At 34.1% G+C, this 18,393-nt stretch overlaps 1 protein-coding gene across 1 annotated transcript; it reads left to right on the forward strand.

The window, feature by feature from the left end:
• Positions 1–1,370: 1,370 nt before the first annotated feature.
• On the forward strand, positions 1,371–3,728 carry LOC145014387 (uncharacterized). Its single transcript, XM_078972761.1, has 6 exons — positions 1,371–1,886; positions 1,967–2,088; positions 2,174–2,413; positions 2,624–2,688; positions 3,303–3,372; positions 3,514–3,728. Exons 1-4 carry the CDS (start codon positions 1,833–1,835, stop codon positions 2,634–2,636), a joined length of 429 nt encoding a protein of 142 aa, XP_078828887.1. The 5' UTR covers positions 1,371–1,832; the 3' UTR covers positions 2,637–2,688; positions 3,303–3,372; positions 3,514–3,728.
• The last annotated feature ends 14,665 nt before the right edge of the window (positions 3,729–18,393 follow it).

Below are 18,393 nucleotides of genomic sequence, written 5' to 3' on the forward strand. Positions count from 1 at the left end.
TAAATCAATAGAAAACTAACCATAAATATTTTTTAAAAGAAATGAATAATACTGCAATAAATTATGTTTTGTAAAATTTAGCACAAAAAATATAAGATAATATTATGATTTTTTTCATATATATGTATAGATAGCTCCAACGATAATTATTATAATTTAATATTTATTTATAAATTTATCACAAAGGTCATGATTGTGTTGTTGAACCTTTTTTTCTTTAAGTGTTGTAATTTTTTTTTCAAATTTTTTTATTATAGATAAAGTTGGAATAAATCTAAGTTAAAAAAATAAACAAAGATATATGTGTTTTTTTAGGCTAGAAGATGTCTGAAGAGATTTGAAGACTCTGATCCACATATGCGCCAAAAAGAGGACATGTAAAACTTTTTAGGTCTACAGTCTTAAAAAAACAGTCCACAAAGTCTATTGTGTGCGCGTGGTCTGCACGATACATACAGAAGAGACCAAAAAGATCTGCAGAATATATATATATATATATATATATATATATATATATATATATATATATATATATATATATATATATATATATATATATATATATCACCTAAATCTTCTTGTAAAAGTATGATTTCTGAAATTTTCCTTTTTGTCTTTTATTTACCATTTTTTTACATCTTTTATCTATTATTTGTTGTTAATCAAAAATAAAGTTAAAAAAAAAAAAAAAAAAAAAAAACAATGTTCACACTCTTTCATTTGTACATCAGGATTTATAAATAATAATACAAAATATTATTATTCATACTAAATAAAAGATAGAAACGCCAATGTGAGACTATCCAACTTAATAGAGACTTTGCCTCTTAGATTGGAGGTATCGAGTTTTAATCCTGATGTGTGAAATTTATGATACAAACTTCTAACAATTAAACCCGTTGTTCAAAAATAATAATAATAACAGATGGAACCATCTTATTTATAGATGTAATTATATATAGACTAATGTTGAACTCCTTATTGAACAATACTTTGCTGGTGGATTCTTTTTTTTCCGGGTTTTGGTAAAGATAATCTCTTCCTTATTGTTTTCCCAATGTTCCCTTACACTTGTCTTTGAATTGAGAACGTATATCTACAGGTGGGGTTTGGCTAAAAAGATACCCTATTTTACCATTTAGACAACCTTAATTAATGTTTGAAATATTTTTATTGGTTGAAATTGCATTGTTTTCCGAAAAAGATGATTACAAGAAGTTGATTATAGGTTGACTTTTTATAAAAATGATTATAGGGTGTCTTAAGGGGTGTCTTGTTAGCAGCATCCCTACGGATGGTGTCACCTCCCACTTCTTCCAATAAAACACGGACAACATAACTCACCGCATCATCTCCTTCTTATTTATGAAACGTGTGTTCCACCGCTTCAGGCTTTGCTCAAGAGCCTCAAAACTATTGATAAATCAATTCCTTCTTCGAGTTTCTTCTACCCTCCATACGCTCCTCCCAAACCACTGCCCTACACTTCCCTCTTCCACCGTCCGTCATCAACCAGTTCACCTAATCAGATCTAATTTCTTCTTGCTACTGCAGCTAGCATTTTGAAAATCTGTCATCATCATAGATTTGGCACAAAATTCTCTTCCCGCCTTTACAGACCCCATTCTTCACCCATACTTCATCTCAATTTCATTCTTACCACCACCAATCTTAAAACTTATCTTTTTCCTTTTCGCAGGCAACTTGCTGATTTGCTTATCTGATTCGGTCGCTCGCGTCTTCTTCTCCCATGCAGTTTCATTTGATGCAGTAAAGATCACTTTTTCTCTAACGTCACCAATTTTAGGGAAATCCGGTAACCAAGTCGCAACATGATTCCAGTTTGTATTCTGATTGGAAAAAACATGGTGGATTGGATAGTTGGGGTCAACTTCTATCTCTAAACTCTAAACCTCTACGATTCACAATTCTACGTGTATTAATTTTTTTGTTTTTGATTATGTAGTTCAATTCGGAATCGACGAACATCGAAGATCGATCCTATATAGAAATATATCTTGCTATATTTTCATTACGTATTCAAGTAACATTCTATATATATAGTAGCTACCATGTGAAACATGTAAGGTACGAAATCAATCCCTCTTATAGTAATTTGGTTACTTAATTTCACAATTCTTTTAGTGAAGTATGGCGAATGATCTGTTTGTAGAAAAATGCGCCATGGTTATCAGTGCCACAATTTGGGGATTGGGACCATAAGGGACCATTACCAGACTACTCTTTGGATTTCTAAAAAATCAGGGAGAAGAAGAAACAAAACAAGAGAGAGATATCAAGAAATAGCATTCGTAATGAAGAAGACTTCATCTCCTCCAATAAAGTCAAACAAGATACACCACAGCCAAGTGCTCCCCTTAAGCAGTACAACGAGGACCCCCACTCTCCAAATGTAAGCACCTTCATATCCACAAATATTTAATCAAGATAACTATATGTTTCATATACATCACAGAGAATGGTGATTTTTGTTTTGTTGCTTTGTTTTTTTGTTTATACTTTTCAAGTTTACATCCATTTTGGGTGTATTTAGATGGTGGTTTTAGATCAAACTATGTTAGTGAGCATCTTTTTTGAAATGGTTGTTTTAATATCTTTGTAGGTTAGACAACTGAACAAAAAATGGATGAGGTTTTTACATAGCTCACCCTATTTCAAGAACAAAATGTAAGTTTTCAGTTCTACTACTTCATTTTTTGTGAGAAGTAGTCACTTCATTGTTATATTTGTAGGTAAATTAATGAATTAACGTGTAAGCTTACAATGTTGATTTCTTTATTAAAATGTAATTTGATTAAACATGCCCAAACTTACATTCACTTTATAGTGAAAGTCAAGCACAGTTTGATAGGTATAATCCTCTTTCTATCTAATTTTTTATTTCTCCAAATTATTTACTTCACAAATTTTACATACAAGTTACAACCAACCAAAATTTCAATATAATAATAGCAAATTACAAATTTCATCATTGTGTTTTCCTTAAAATTCCAAATTTTGGATTTTATTTTTCTAAAATTTGCTTTTTACAGTGGATATAATCCCTGTGATCTAGTCAAGGTAATCAAGGTTACAAGTTAAGTCCAAAATAAGTCCAAAATTTGTAGCCATTTTATATGGGCCAACAGTTTATGTTTGGGAATTGCCCTTCTACCCTTAAAAAACTACTTTTTGGACTTCTGTTAAGGTTTTTGTGGAACCCTAATAACTGATTTTGGTATTTTATATCTTAAAAACATATTTTCCATAAAAAAATTTCTGGAATTCTTTTTTATTTGCAGATATAAAGAAGCACGAACATTGATGAGCAACTATTCTCATAATTTTGGCCTTTTAACACGCTTGCAAGAGGTCCATCTTAAAAATATGATTATATTGACAATTTTCGAGTTTTCAATGTTATTTCAAGTATTATACATTTAATATATATATATATATATATATATATATATATATATATATATATATATATATATATATATAACATTTCAGGCTGTTCATCATCCTTGAAGAAACCCAAAAGATACAAGAGGGATGAATGGATTTTTTTTGGATGAAATGAAAAATCTGGATCAACTCAATTGCTTAACCAACTCCGCTCTTCCCTAGTTTAAAATAAGTCTCTTTGTGATCTTAATATTTATTTAATTTTTTTTTGTAAGTTATTCAAATTTATAATATTTACTTAAATAAATAAAAATAAACCGTAAAAAATGTTTCAACCCTTTAGCCAATGTAAAAATATTTCTTTACTAAATTGTCACATAAATATTATATAAGAATAATAAAAAGCGTAAATAAATGGTATTAAAAAGAAAAAACATTATAAACCCAAAAAAAATTAGGAATACAACAAATATTTTAGCTACACAAACAAGCCATACTTAGTTATAAGGAGGTAAATAGAAAAAAAAAAATGTTGAAAGGCCCGCGCGAAAACAACGTTCATGACCAATGAGGGAAAATTGGAAATAGTTGATTGTTGAATTCAACTTTTTCCTCAAAAAATCCTATGTTCTTTGAGATACCTTACGTACGAGAAAAGCTATTAAGGGTTTGTTTTTTGTCATTATTGTTGTATGGATAAACAATGTCATTATGTACTATGTAACCTAATATAAATGTAATTATGTACATAAAATAAGAATATAAAACATATCATGTATGCAAACATAAAATATAAAAAAACCTACCATACATACATACAATCAAAATCAAAACCGAAACCTAACATGCAATGTTAATCATAAATAATACAAATACACTTATATACATCAAATTCACATAAAAAACCTAACCTACATAGCATCTAAATAAAAAACCTAACATATATACAGAGAGTATGAATGATATGGAAATCCGGATGACTACAACGAACATATATACATAACTAATAGAAAACCTAACATACGTGAAAACCTAGATGACAAAGATGAACATACATACCTATGACAAAGATGAACATACATACCTACATACTTATTAGGAAAAACCAGACATATATGAAAGCCTAGATTGTTGCGATGAATGTATATGAAAAGCTAATAATAAGCCTCTCATTTTTAACAAGTTAACTGGTTGTTGTTGTTGACTCGTTAAGTCGGTCTTATTGAACCTTCGAGCTAACCGGTCCTTAGTGTTAGACAAGTGTTAGCTGCATTTTATGCATCATTTGGCATGTGCGCTTTATAAATTTATGTTGCATTTTAGTGTTATGTTTCATGCATTTTGTCAATTTTGGGACATTTTATGTGGATTCGTGAAATCTTGTTCTTTGCACAAATTTTGGATGTTTTAAGGGTATTTGGAGATTGCATCGTGCTTAGGATGATGTTAGGAGTTTCGGTGCAAGTTTTGGGAAAATCGAACTAGAATTTTTTTTTTTTTTTGAAATTTTAGAAAAGACTTGTCCGGGCAGAAGTTACTCAATCATTATCCTTTACTCTATGGGCTGATTCAGTTAAGTCATTTTGGAAAATTGTAGATTAAGATATAAGATGTTTGACCTGCTCTAGTCAATTTTACCCTATATGTTGACTCGGTCGAGTCAACATCGCTAGTCGTTAGAGAACTTTTAGCCTTTAAATACTTCCTTAGGTCATATCTACAAACCAATTGACTTTTTGCCCAAGTAATCTCGACATTATGACCAAGCAAAGCGATTTAGGAGAAGAAAAGGTTGAAGGTCTCATTTGAAACATCATTTTGGTATATTTTGTTAATTAAATTAACACATTACATTCATTCAATTTTACTTTTGATTGTTCCGTTTTAGCCATGAACAACTATAAACTCTATTTTCTGGTTTCAACTTTAACGTTCATCTATGCGTAGTTAATTTCATTGGATTGATTTTTGATTCGTTTCTAAACTAGTGAATCTTGTATTGTTTGATTTGTACTCTTGAATTTTTACTTGGTTCATGCTTGCCACTTGAGTTAGGTTAGTTCTCATATAGTTATTTTATTTTTAAAAGTTGTGACTGTCTTATGAATTAAAATTTAGTAACAAGCAATGAGTTGTTTGTGCTTTTGGATATAATTTCGTTGTAAACTTGATATCACATGTTTTCAAACTTATTGAAACGACCCAAAAATCACGACCAAAAAAAATTCTTTAAAAGCATTACTAGAATCATAATTATAAAAACTGTATCATAAGTCATAACATAAATTCTCGAGTATTAATTCAAAACATAATATCATTATCAGAGTCAAACATTCCCAGGCTAACTGACTATGGTGTGTGCACTGCAATCTCCCCGAGCTCCTCTTTTGAAAACTGAGTACCTGAAACCAAAACTGAAAAACCGTAAGCACGAAGCTTAGTGAGCTCCCCCAAACTACCACATACCATACAATAACATATAAACACATATTGGGCCTTGCCCACTGCATCGGGACGAAGCCCGGAAACTGCATCAGACCGGAGTCCGGAACTGACTGGGACCTTGTCCCCTGCATCGGACCAAAGTCCGGAACTAACTGCATCGGACCGAAGCCCAGAACTGACTGGGACCTTGTCCCCTGCATCGGACCGAGGTCCGGACTAACTGGCGCCTTGCCCCTTACATCGGACCGAAGTTCGGAAACTGACTGGGACCTTGTCCCCTGCATCGGACCGAAGTCCGGACTAACTGGGGCCTTGCCCCCTACATCGGACTGAAGTCCGGAAACTGACTGGGACCTTGTCCCCTGCATCGGACCGAAGTCCGGACTAACTGACTGAACATAGCATAGCATAACATATCAACTAGCATGAACACATATACTGCATACTACATCGGGCCGTAGCCCGGAACACATAACACATAACACATAAAACATAGCACATAAATCCTGTCTGAGCCACGAAGGCATCAAACTTACTAACTACTGCATCGGACCGAAGTCCGGAAACTACTGCTAACTGAACGGGCCGGTATTGTGGCCTTAGACCTGTCCCTACTAGAAGGAAACGCACCTGATGCAGCTGAACTGCTGCTGCTAATCCTTTTGACTGCTACCTGACCTCTGACTTCGACTGCTGCTCCACTAGCTCCTCAAGCTACCAATATCAATATAACACTTAGTCCAACTGACCTCCAAAGGTCACTAGGTCAATTCTGGTCAAGGTCAAAATCCTGGTCAAAGTCAACCTTCTGGGTCAACCCTACTCGCCGAGTCTATCTACTGACTCGCCGAGTTCATATGCTCTGGGTCTTTCTTATTCGCGACTCGACTCGCCGAGTCAATCCATGACTCGCCGAGTCTAACTAGGTCCAAGTCCTGTCATGTCCAACTCGCTGAGTCACCACCCGACTCACTGATTCGAGTCTCAACTCGAAGGGTTTAGGGTTTCGCGATCTGACTCGCCGAGTCCAAGAACAGACTCGCCGAGTCCTAGACAATCTTCAACCAACTCGTCAGGTTGTTCATCCAACTAGCCGAGTCCATGCCTAACTTCATCCGACTCGACGAGTTGTTCATCCTACTCATCGAGTTCCTCCTCATCTTCAAGCTACTCGCCGAGTCCACTCGAAGGACTCGCCGAGTCTATCCAGTCCTCAATCCATGCAGTGGCTTTTCGAGCCAAACAGAGTTTCCAACTCATAGATCCATACTTCTAGGGACTATTCCCCACGTAAAGTGGCAAACTTTACGTGTAGATTAAGAGATCTAGGCTCAAAACACCCTAAATTCGGGTTTATGGCAAACATACTTCTTCAACATACCAAGGGCTGATACTTTAGGGGATTCAAGACCAAAACAAACATGGATCTGAGGTAGCAACCTCAGATCTGAACCTCCAACTCGGATTGGTTACATATCATACTAAAAATGACCGAAACTCACATATAAGAATAGATCTAGGTGCAAAGGGAGTCCAAGCAACAACTTATTACCTCCAACTGGTCTGAAATGTCTTCTCAATCTCGGATCTACAGTCCCTTCTTGCACCTCCAAGGCTTTTCTTCCTTCTCCAAGCTTTAGTGCATTCTTCTAGGCAAGATCTAGCTCAAAAACAGATATGGCGGCTAGGGTTTGGTGTTCTGGGGTAAAGAGGCAGTAAAGGAACCCTAGGAAGGAGAATGAGACGCTTAAATAGGCTCCAAGTTCCCGGATTTAGGGTTTTCCTCGTTCAGACCCAACTCGTCGAGTCTCCTTAGCCGACTCGCTGAGTCGGTCGCTTTCACCACAACCCGGATCCCGCTCGGACTCGCCGAGTCCCTCCATGGACTCGCCGAGTCTCCCCTAAACTTGAGGTTTTCTTTCTCTTCTTGGGTCTCCAAACTTTGGGGTGTTACACTTATGAACCAATGAGAAGTAATGAATATTGTTTTGGAATACTTGTAAAGAACGTAATACAATATTTAAAATTAATCTAAGAGCTTGTTTATGTTAATTTAGTAAAGTTAGGTTTAGTTAAATAATTTTTTTTACTAAACAATTTGACAAATGAAGTGAAACTAAAGCTTATTAGTGTTGCTTGATATCATTTTAGATTAGAAAATGATTCATGCATCAATCTATCACTAACTTACATTATAAATGGATATAACAAAAAACTGGAATAGTTTTCCAGTTTGATTTCTAAACCTTAGTGTTTATTATATACTCAACTACTTTGCTTATTAGAATACAAAATTTGTCACAACTAGGAATTCTATACCATGTAACAACAACAATGATAACAATTATGAACCAAAAATGTGGAAGCACATATGATGCTTATTCAATAACAACAAATTGTCCATCAAATGCTCTATGCAAGCACTTCAAATAGTCAACAAAGAATTGGAAACCCTAGAAATCCCGGTTTAAGTCCATTATGGACTAGGATTTCCTTATTGGGCCTAATGGGCCAATAAGCTTCCAATTTGACTATTTTGGGCTTAGAACTCTTAAATGGGCTCAAATTGGACCCACTTCCATTTATTTTAACATTTTGGGACATGTTGGGCCTAGAATGAAATAAAATACCCTAATGGACCTTATTGGGCCATAATTAATCTAATTAACTTTAATGGACTATGAAGCCAATTACTTTTGACAAATTGGGCCGTAAACCATCATGGGAGCCAAATGGGCCGAAAAATCATCAAATTGGGCCCACAATATGGATTTAAGCAAAAAGGACCAAAACTCTCTTCTATTTTCTCTAATTCTCGGCCCAAGCCCAACCCAAGAAGAGGAGTTGACTCTTGGATGCCACCTCACAATTGTTCAAAGGATTTCCATGCAAAATGACTCATAATTCCATGCACCATACAACCATTCACTCTCTCTTCTCTCCTCTCTTTCTTGCTCTCGGCTGAATCCAAACACACACACCCACACTTCACTTAAAAATCCTCTCAAGAAAACTCTCTCCACTCCTCTCCATACTTTTGAGATTCAAAGGCTTTGCAAGGAGGATTCTTCACAAAAATCATCATCTTAGGTAAGTTGTTGCTTGGATCCACACTCTAGATTCTTTGCTCTATCTAAATCTCTTCTTAACTCATATAAATTCATGATCTTGCATCTTAGAACCCTCTAAGTTCGAGATCCATCCAAGAAACTTGCTAGGGCCGAAAATAGCAACAAACTCTTCTCTTTTCTTCTTCAAATCGAAAACAACAAGCAAAGGTGAGTTTCATGCCCCTTTATTTTCGGTTTTTATGAGTTTTATGGGGGAGAATACAAGAAAAATGTGTATATCTATGTGTATATGTATGCTATGTGTGATTTGATGCATGTATGTGTGTGATTTCATGTGTATTGTGATGAATATGTTACCAAAAAGGGTGTAAACCCGAGATCTAAGATATGAGAAAGGAAAAAAAATAGAACTTAAGCTATCTTACACTAAACAAGTCAAGAGTAATAGCTTATAAGGTCATGATGAACAAATTCTAACATAAAACCCATTTTTGGGCTTAAATTGTCAAAAATACAAACGTGGGGTACAATTCAACAAGTCACGGTTTCTTGAAGGTTAAAAGGGTCAAAACAATTTCTATAAATATTTTTCTGAACATTAGGAATTTCAAGGGACTTAAAATGTAAATTTTTGGCCTAATGGGCTATTTATGGGCTTCTCGGCCCAATAAGCCTCAAAATGCGAAAATGATAAGTTTGAGGAGTTGAAAATGTAACTTTCTGTAAAACAGGGGGTAATTAGCATAACAAAATGTTTATAAGGGTCAAAAACGCTTTTCACTATAAAAAAGGACCAAAAATGTAAACTTTTTAGATTTTGGGTCAAAACTGTAAAAGTTGTGAAAGTGAGTTCCTAACCGTGAAACACTATTTTAAAGGGGCTGAAGCTGTCAACAAAATAAGTTTTGGGTTAAAATCGTGTTTTCTTCAAATAAATAATACAAAAGTGTCAAGAAAAGGGTTTTAAGGACTAAAAATAAGATTCTTTTATATGAGAGGACTCTCCATCCTTCATTTTAGTCGTGATCATGGAGGAAATGATCTCATACCTCTCCTGCCGAGCACTTTGATGGTACCTTACCATCAAGTCCTGGTGCACTTTATAAGGCCAAAAGTCCTCATATGACTTTTGGAGCTCAACAGTCATGGTTGCTTTCATTATACATGACACTTTGGTCACGTCCCTCTCATGAGTTTTGTACTCAATAACTTGTTCGGTAGTAGCAGTGGATTCGTCAATCTCCTTAACTCTTTATCAAGGACATAGTATTTGTCCTCATAACTAATTGCCATTCTTATGTTTCGAATACAATCATTGAAATTTGATCCATTGAAGATGACCCTCCCACATACGTTTATGAGGGAGAAAGAGCCGGAAGGGATTGGATTGTAAGCATTGTTTGAAGTAGACATCTGAAAAGAAAGACAAAGTTTAGATTAGATAATGATCCTTAATATAACACCCAAAATGAGATCTTAAGGCTAGGACCCAACACAATATTTTACAATTTGGAAGATGGATGTCGTAATCCAATTCCAAAATATTTGAAGGTAGGTAAATGACGATTTACCAATTTCCACCATGAAAACCGTAAATGAAGATTAGGTTTTAAATGAATTGAAATTCCTAGATTCTTTTGAGATTCATTGAACTTTTCAATGGCATATTTAAATCTCAATTATGCCCTTCAAGTTTGTGACTGGGATATCGAGGATCACAAACAATGTGTGAATAACCATGCAAATTAGCTTGGTACTCTCGATGTTACAAATCACCCAATCAATGTGTCTGTTAACCACACCCGTTCTATTGATACATGATTAACACCAAGCTACCCTTTAACACACATTGTCAATCCCAAATTAGTGTGTCGGTTAACCACACACGCTCCACTAACGACTTAACAAGGTGCAAAGTGCAATTTCATGGAATAACACCATTTCACATTTTTCCTAAAGTAACTAAGATTGGGAATTTTTAAAAGTTTAGTTACTTTAATAATTTTCATTATACTTATTAATGAGAATTAGTGTCATATCCTACCCATTCGGCTAACGACCCTCTACCAGTCAAGGAAGCAGTGGGTGAGAGTGGACACCCATTAAACCACCATTTTATAGGCAATAACTTTATACGCCCTTATAGACCGACTTCATGAATGAGGCCTACTAACGGTAAGACTGACTTGTCTTATACATATATATATGTATTAAACTTTAATATTATAATAGTATAAGAGTTGAATTTTAAACTTTTAAAACTCTAGGGTTTGGAAGTAAAGTTTCATTAATGTAACTTTTCAAGTTCCAAAACTTGAGGGAAAGTTTTGTAACTTGTCAAGACTTTTGATATTCATAACTTATAAACTTTTATGTTCCATGAATGAGACAATTCCAATTCCAAACTTATGTATGACTTGTGAAACCTTCCAAGACTCTTAGAATTCTATAACTTACACTAGTTAATGGTTTCATAAATAAGGAATTTTCATGTTCCATAACTTGAGGACAAGTTATGGAACTTAATCAAGAACACACATAGATCAAATTAACTAATCCAATTACAATAGGATGACTGTTTACCAACTTGACCTAATATGTTCATGTTACATGATAACATCAAATTTTACAAATAACTAGTATTTACCAAAAATCAAGTAGTTATCTTAGAATTTGACAAACATCATGTTCTTGGATGGGGATTAACATTACCATGTCATTAAAATTAAATTTTATGAACCAAAACAGTTTGTGGCAATGTTCCAAATCCAAAACAAGCCAAAAAAAACTCAAAAATTCTGCTCACAGACAGACCAACTCACGAGTGCACTGATGAACTCGATGAGTTCATCATCATAAGGCACCTACTCGTCGAGTAGGCCTGACAAAATCTATTTTTATAGTTTTTTCATCTTTGAAAATTACACAGTTGCATCAATACAATAGAAAACATCTTAGGCTCTGATACCACTGTTGGGTTTATGTACTCTAACATTCCTATGATGCACATACAACCCTAATGCTTTGGATCTAAGTTTTTTCTAATTATACATGCAATAAACATTTTCCAAAGCATAAAGCCTAAACTAGCATGCAAGGTGATATTTGAATCATAAAAACTAGTTAGAATATTACCTTGTGTAGTAGCTTGAATAACTTGGCCTCAAGAAAGGTTAGCACCCCAAGTGTGATTCCTCAAATGGAATCACAAAACACCAAGAACAATTTAGGATGAATATAGAGATGTTATGGAGACTCTAAAATTGAATCTCACTCTTCAAATACACGTGGTCACCGATTTTGTACCTATATATAGGGATGAGATTTAGAACCGGAAACCCGGACCGGAACCGGAATCGGACCGGAACCGGAACCGGAATCGGACCGGAACCGGAACCGTTAGAACCGGAATATATAAAACCGGTTCCGGTTCTGGGTTTTAAAATTGGCTTTATCCGGGTTCCGGGTAATCCGGGTTTGGGTCCATCGGGTCCGAGTAAAACGGGTCTAAAAACCGGAACCGGTGTTTGGAACCGGAACCACTTTTAGGGCCGGAACCGGTTTTTGTGAAACGTTTAAAAGATGCATATCTGATTCGTTTTAACTCCGATTGACATGCGGTTTTTTCCAACATGTAGTTTAGAGTTTGTACATGTTTTTAGACTATAAATTTGCCATTTTTAGTTTAATATTCATTGACTTACAGTCTCCCAAAGTCGAGATATCAAAGCTGGAAGTTTTTAGTTTTTTTGTTTTTTTGTATTCGGTGAAAGTTTTAAAACATGCATATCTAATTCGTTTGAAGTCGGATTGATATGTGTTTTTTTGCAACTTGTAGTTTACAGTTTGTGCATGAGTTTAGATTTTAATTTTATCATTTTTGGTTTCACATTCAATGATTTACAGTCCTCCAAATTCGGGATATCAAAATTGAAAATTTTCAACTTTTCAGCAATTTATTTTTGTACTTTGTATTATGTGAAAATGTTAACACATGCATATCTCATTCGTTTAAAGTCGGATTGACATGCTGTTTTTTCCAGAGTGTATTTTAGAGTTTGTACATGATTTTAGACTATAATTTTGTTAATTTTAGTTTCTTATTCAATGAGTTACAGTCCCCCAAAGTCGGGATATCAATATGAAAATTTTCAAAGTTTAATCCGCTAAGTAGTAAGTAATTACAAAAAAATTCCGGTTTTTCCGGTTCTAAACCCACTTTATCCGGTTCCAACCTACTCACTTTACTGTTTCCGGGTTTTTCGGTTCTAGACCCACTTTACCCGGAACGGTACCCAGAACCGAACCGGAACCGGTTCCTATATACCGGTCCGGTTTCCGGTTCTACAAAATCCCATTAACCGGTTCCGGGTTTTCCGGGTCTAGGTCCATCCGGTCCGGGTTTTGACCCACTTTCATCCCTACCTATATATATATATATATATATATATATATATATATATATATATATATATATATATATATATATATGTGTGTGTGTGTGTGTGTGTGTGTGTGTGTGTGTGTAGAATATCAAGGGTCATGTGTAACCCTAATCCATACACATTAGCCCATGACCCATCCATTTGAATTGGATAAATACTTTATGAATTAATCCATAAGCCCATCAGAAATCAAACCATGGATCTTTAGCCCAACTCATATGTATCATTTTAATTAGTCTCATTTGATCACTAAATTAATTTTTAAATTAATTCTTGATCAATACTGATTAAATAATATGATTCCTCAATTAATATATTATACTTATAATAAATTAATTAATTGTAAATAACCTCTTACTCAAATATCTTTCCTAACATATTGCATTGATGAATGCAACCCAAATGGATCATGCTACCATCAGGTCAAGTACATACAAATTATAGTTATAGGCTTAAACACCTTTTCTAACACTTTCAACCCTTATCATTCATTTACCCATGTTTTACCCAACATATTTTTTAGATATAAAATACATATACGATTTAAATCATTTAAAACATGTATAATATCGTTCATCTAGCATAGATATCAAGTAAAAATATAATATGCACACATAGCACGCAATTTATATAAAATACTTCATATCTATGTGTAAGATGAAAATAACTTTGCACTCACTTGTAAAAGTGATGATTCCAACTTGGACAACGCTTCGCTTCTTAACAATATAATTTCCTCCAACGAAACTTAGTATTATTACCACTAGATTTTAATTTAATATTTATTGCGACTACTTATTAGTGTAGATTCATCATTAACTCAGAGTCTACTTCATGATCTATCAAGTAAGAAACAACCAGGTAGGATCATATCGGAGGTAGGGTCCATTTGGTATACGAAGTATACTTTTTGAAAATTTCACTTTAAACACCTCACTAAATCACAACCTAGACATCATCCCCGTAAGTAGATCAATCAGTATAATGACTTTGAATCAATGATAAATCTTATTTATAGGTTCATAATAACAATATTATATTTAAATATAAGTTATATTTAAAGTAGGGTATGTGTATCTCACTTACAACGGGTTTTACTAAAAACTGGGTTCCGCTAGGGTAGAGCTTTTGAGTCGAAAAGCTCTTTTTCTCAGAGTCTTCAGGTGCTCTGGGGCTTTCCTCTAGCACCTTGAGGTTACTACGAATTTAGAGGGGTTTTGGTAGTCTAGAGATAAATAAATACTTATGGTGTGAAGAAAATATGAAGAATTCATCATTTATTTATAGGGGTTTGATCATAGGGTAGGCCCTAAGTTTCGTCCGTATCTTCCGCATACGAGATCCGTTTTCTACATTCTTTATATCCGTGCGTTGATATTTACGAGTACTACAACTTTCATTTAGACGACGTCGACTAATTCTCATTGTATCTCTGATTTACAAAACTGTATCGAATTTATCGCGCTCGAAGAGTAGGGACTAAGTTCCGTCCATATCTTTAACATACGATCTCTATTATCAACGTTCTTTATATATACAGAACCCTTGTGACATATACTATAACTTGGTTGAGATTATTTATTATAAATAATCTTCCATCAAAAAGTCATTTTTGACGCTTATTGTCTTTAAATTCATTAGCACGAATCTGCGGGGTTTACAGAGGGCAACCTAAAAAAAGACTTTGTTTCTAATTACAAGAATATATCAATTTAGTTACTAGATTAGACACCTTAATCCAACAAAATTTTCTATTGACAAGGGTTGTCATTGGAAGGTAAAGATGAAAAGGGAACGCCTTAGTTTGTTTATCCTCAACTTTTGAGCATCAGATATGTCATTGTTGTTTATCCAAGTTTGATTTTCAAGTTTAAGAAACCCTAACTTCATCGGATTTACCAGTGTGTGTAATTTGAGCTCTAAGTTTATGTGTGTGTGTATGTGATGATTTTTCTAGGTGTATCATTTTTCCAGATCTAATGATGGTGGTATATGAATTTGATTGATGGTGGTGGTTGTGATATATTGGTTAATACAATGGTATTGTTGATATTTGATAGATGGTCCCTGTGTGTTCAAATGTTAGTTTTAGGGCTATTGCAAACCACGCCAGCCCAAATTTCAATTCATCTGCAACCGGAGCATGTTTTATGGTAACGTAAACCAACAGTGATATTTTTTGAATAATTATATATTTATATATTAAAACCTAACATGCCTGTTTGTAAACAGTAAGCTTCCATAGTTTCCGACTTTCACCACGTTACTTTGTACATATTCACTTTTTTGTCCTTCTATTTTTTCATTATCTTAGTGTCCCAATCTAAGATCCCACCGCAATTGTTTTTCAAATTATTTGGACTCCTTTCCTTCTTCATTCCCAACATTCGCCAACAACCTCTATTGCCACCACCGATCGTCCGCCAACAACCTTCGGTGCTCTGTTACTGTTTCGAATTTCGGTATGTTGTATGTTGTTTCAATTTGATTATGATTTTTTGTTCAATTTCTCTTCCTTCTGTTCTTCTCTGTGATGTCTTCGACTCTGTAGGTTTCACGTTTCCAACGATTTCCCGTCCAAAATTTCGGGATTCCGATATCTGTGGCCAACAACTGTTTGAGCTCTATTGTCGCCACCAATCGCCTGTACTCTTGTGCTCTGTTGTTTGGGATTTGGAATTTTGGTATGTTGTATGTTGTTTCATTTTGATTATGATTTTATGTTCAACGATCTTCCTTCTGTTTTTTGTGCGATGGCTCCCGTTTCATGTATAATTCATGTAAAAGAAAAAAAACGAACCTGCAAATTTGGATATTCTGCAAGTTCATACATTGCCCATTCCTATCTATAGCTTAAATTTTATCTAGAAAAAGTTCGACATAACAAAATGAAAATTGTTGCAATTTCATAGATTTGAGAGAGTTACAGAAAAATTGCATTTGCAATACTTTCAACATCCGCTACTAATTTATCTGGAAGTTGCCCAGTTTTACAATTTTGCCTCCAAAATGGTTTTACTTTGATTTTAGTGTCACTTTTTAATGTCCGACTGTCTGTAAGATTAGGGTTCTGAGTAACTGTTTGTATTTTTATTTTGATTTGGTTTTAAGAATCTAAAGGGTTGTTACTGTTTTATTCTTTAAATGCTATTTTTTTGGAATGGGTTTCTCGGTTTTCATATTTCAACCTATTACATATGATTCCTATGAAATCCATAAATTATGCTTTTGTTGTCCTGCTACAAACTAATGAAACTATAACTAGACTCATTGATTTGGGTCTGTTAGAGATGATGAAATTGTGGATCCAATGGTAATGACATTTCTCAATACCTCCAGAATCTACAAGTATTTTCTTAATATGTTTGTGTATTATTAAAAGGTTTGAAAAATCATATGTTTTGTTTTTTGATTGGTTAATAGTGAATTCATGCTGAAAATCAAAATTAAGGTCTAAGTTTCATTTTTCTATATCTATAATATTATTACAAAAACATTTGTTGGCACTGAGATACTAGATGTTAAAATGGGAAGGGTTTTTTTTTTTTTTTTTTTGGCTTAATGTGCTTAAGAGATACCTTTTTTTTTTTTTTTTTTTTGACTTAATTTGTTGAAGGGACTTGAGCTTCAACAAATTAACATGCTACATACCAGACTCTTTATGAGATTCTTAATCTTTGCATTTCATGTAATTTTCTCAATTTTTTTTACATTATAAGATTACAAATCTTCAATTATAACACAATTTTATATAATTTTCAAGTAACTTGGAAGCAATGACTTACAATCGCAAATCTCCAGAACCTCCAAAACAAAAAACACAAACAGTAACATAAAAAAAGACCAAAGTGCCCTTGCATGATAAGTTGATAAGTTTAAACCAGAACAACCTAGAACCTTTTATAAACCCCTTATTCCTTCTCTTTTTGTATTTTTTCCGAATAGACCCAAAAACTCCTTTAGTTAGATCCTCCCTTCTCCTTTTATCAATCTTTTACGATCAACCCCAACCTAAAGAATGAAAAATAATCCCATAAAAATCCAAACCAACAAAACCTTATGACGCCATATCTATCGAGTGTCCAAGAAGTCCAAATCAAACTCGTAGAAGGTGTAAGGCTGGTAGGTGTGGGTAACACCCACACCGATGTTTTTGAGAAAAAGAAGAAAAACGACGTCAATTGAAGGTGGTGGTGGTAAGGGGAAGCAACACGTAGGCGTATAACGCCCAATAATGGAGAAGGCGGCGGTTTTTATGCGTTATAACGCCCAAAAACACCCCGGTGGGCGTTGACCATACCCAACTGTCTAATACAAAAAGAACTGAAAATCACTTTTCTTCTTTTCGTGCACCAGAAGCACCTTTTAATTATTTGAATAAGCTTATCACAATAATTCATTTGCCAACCTGTAATATGAACCATCATCTATCCTGACAACACGTAGCCTTTTCTTTTTGATTAAAAAAAACCCAAATATAGCATCGTACTCTCAAGAGTACCTTCATATAACATTCCGTTTTCAATTTTTTCCACGTAAATCTAGCAAATATAGCATTTTACTTTAATTTTTTTTTAAACTACACCGACATAGAATTGCATATAGCATTGTACATTGATTTTATTACTGCTTTGTATAGGAATTATAGACAACACTGTACTTTTTGTTTGTTTCTTATTAAACAATGTACTTTGAAAGACTACCAAATTATATCATTGTATTTCCAATTTTATTTCTTATTAGAATATTAGATCTCAGTTGAATTCATGAATCATTCTACTACGAACCAACTTTCAAACTATTACCATGTGCCTAATCTGCTGGTGCTTAATTTTTTACTTTTTGAAGGTTTTTAGGTGTTTTGATTTACATCCTTCAAATCGATCACCCTTTCCATTGATGATTGTCCAAAAAATCGGAATCTAGTAACATATGTTTCCCTAATTTACATGGTGTTTTGATTTACATCATTGAAAATGCTGACTTAACCATGATGTTAATATACTTAGAAAGGTAACTTATAG

Source organism: Lactuca saligna, chromosome 9 (genome assembly GCF_052625555.1).
Source record: "Lactuca saligna cultivar CGN05327 chromosome 9, ASM5262555v1, whole genome shotgun sequence".
NCBI lineage: Eukaryota > Viridiplantae > Streptophyta > Magnoliopsida > Asterales > Asteraceae > Lactuca > Lactuca saligna.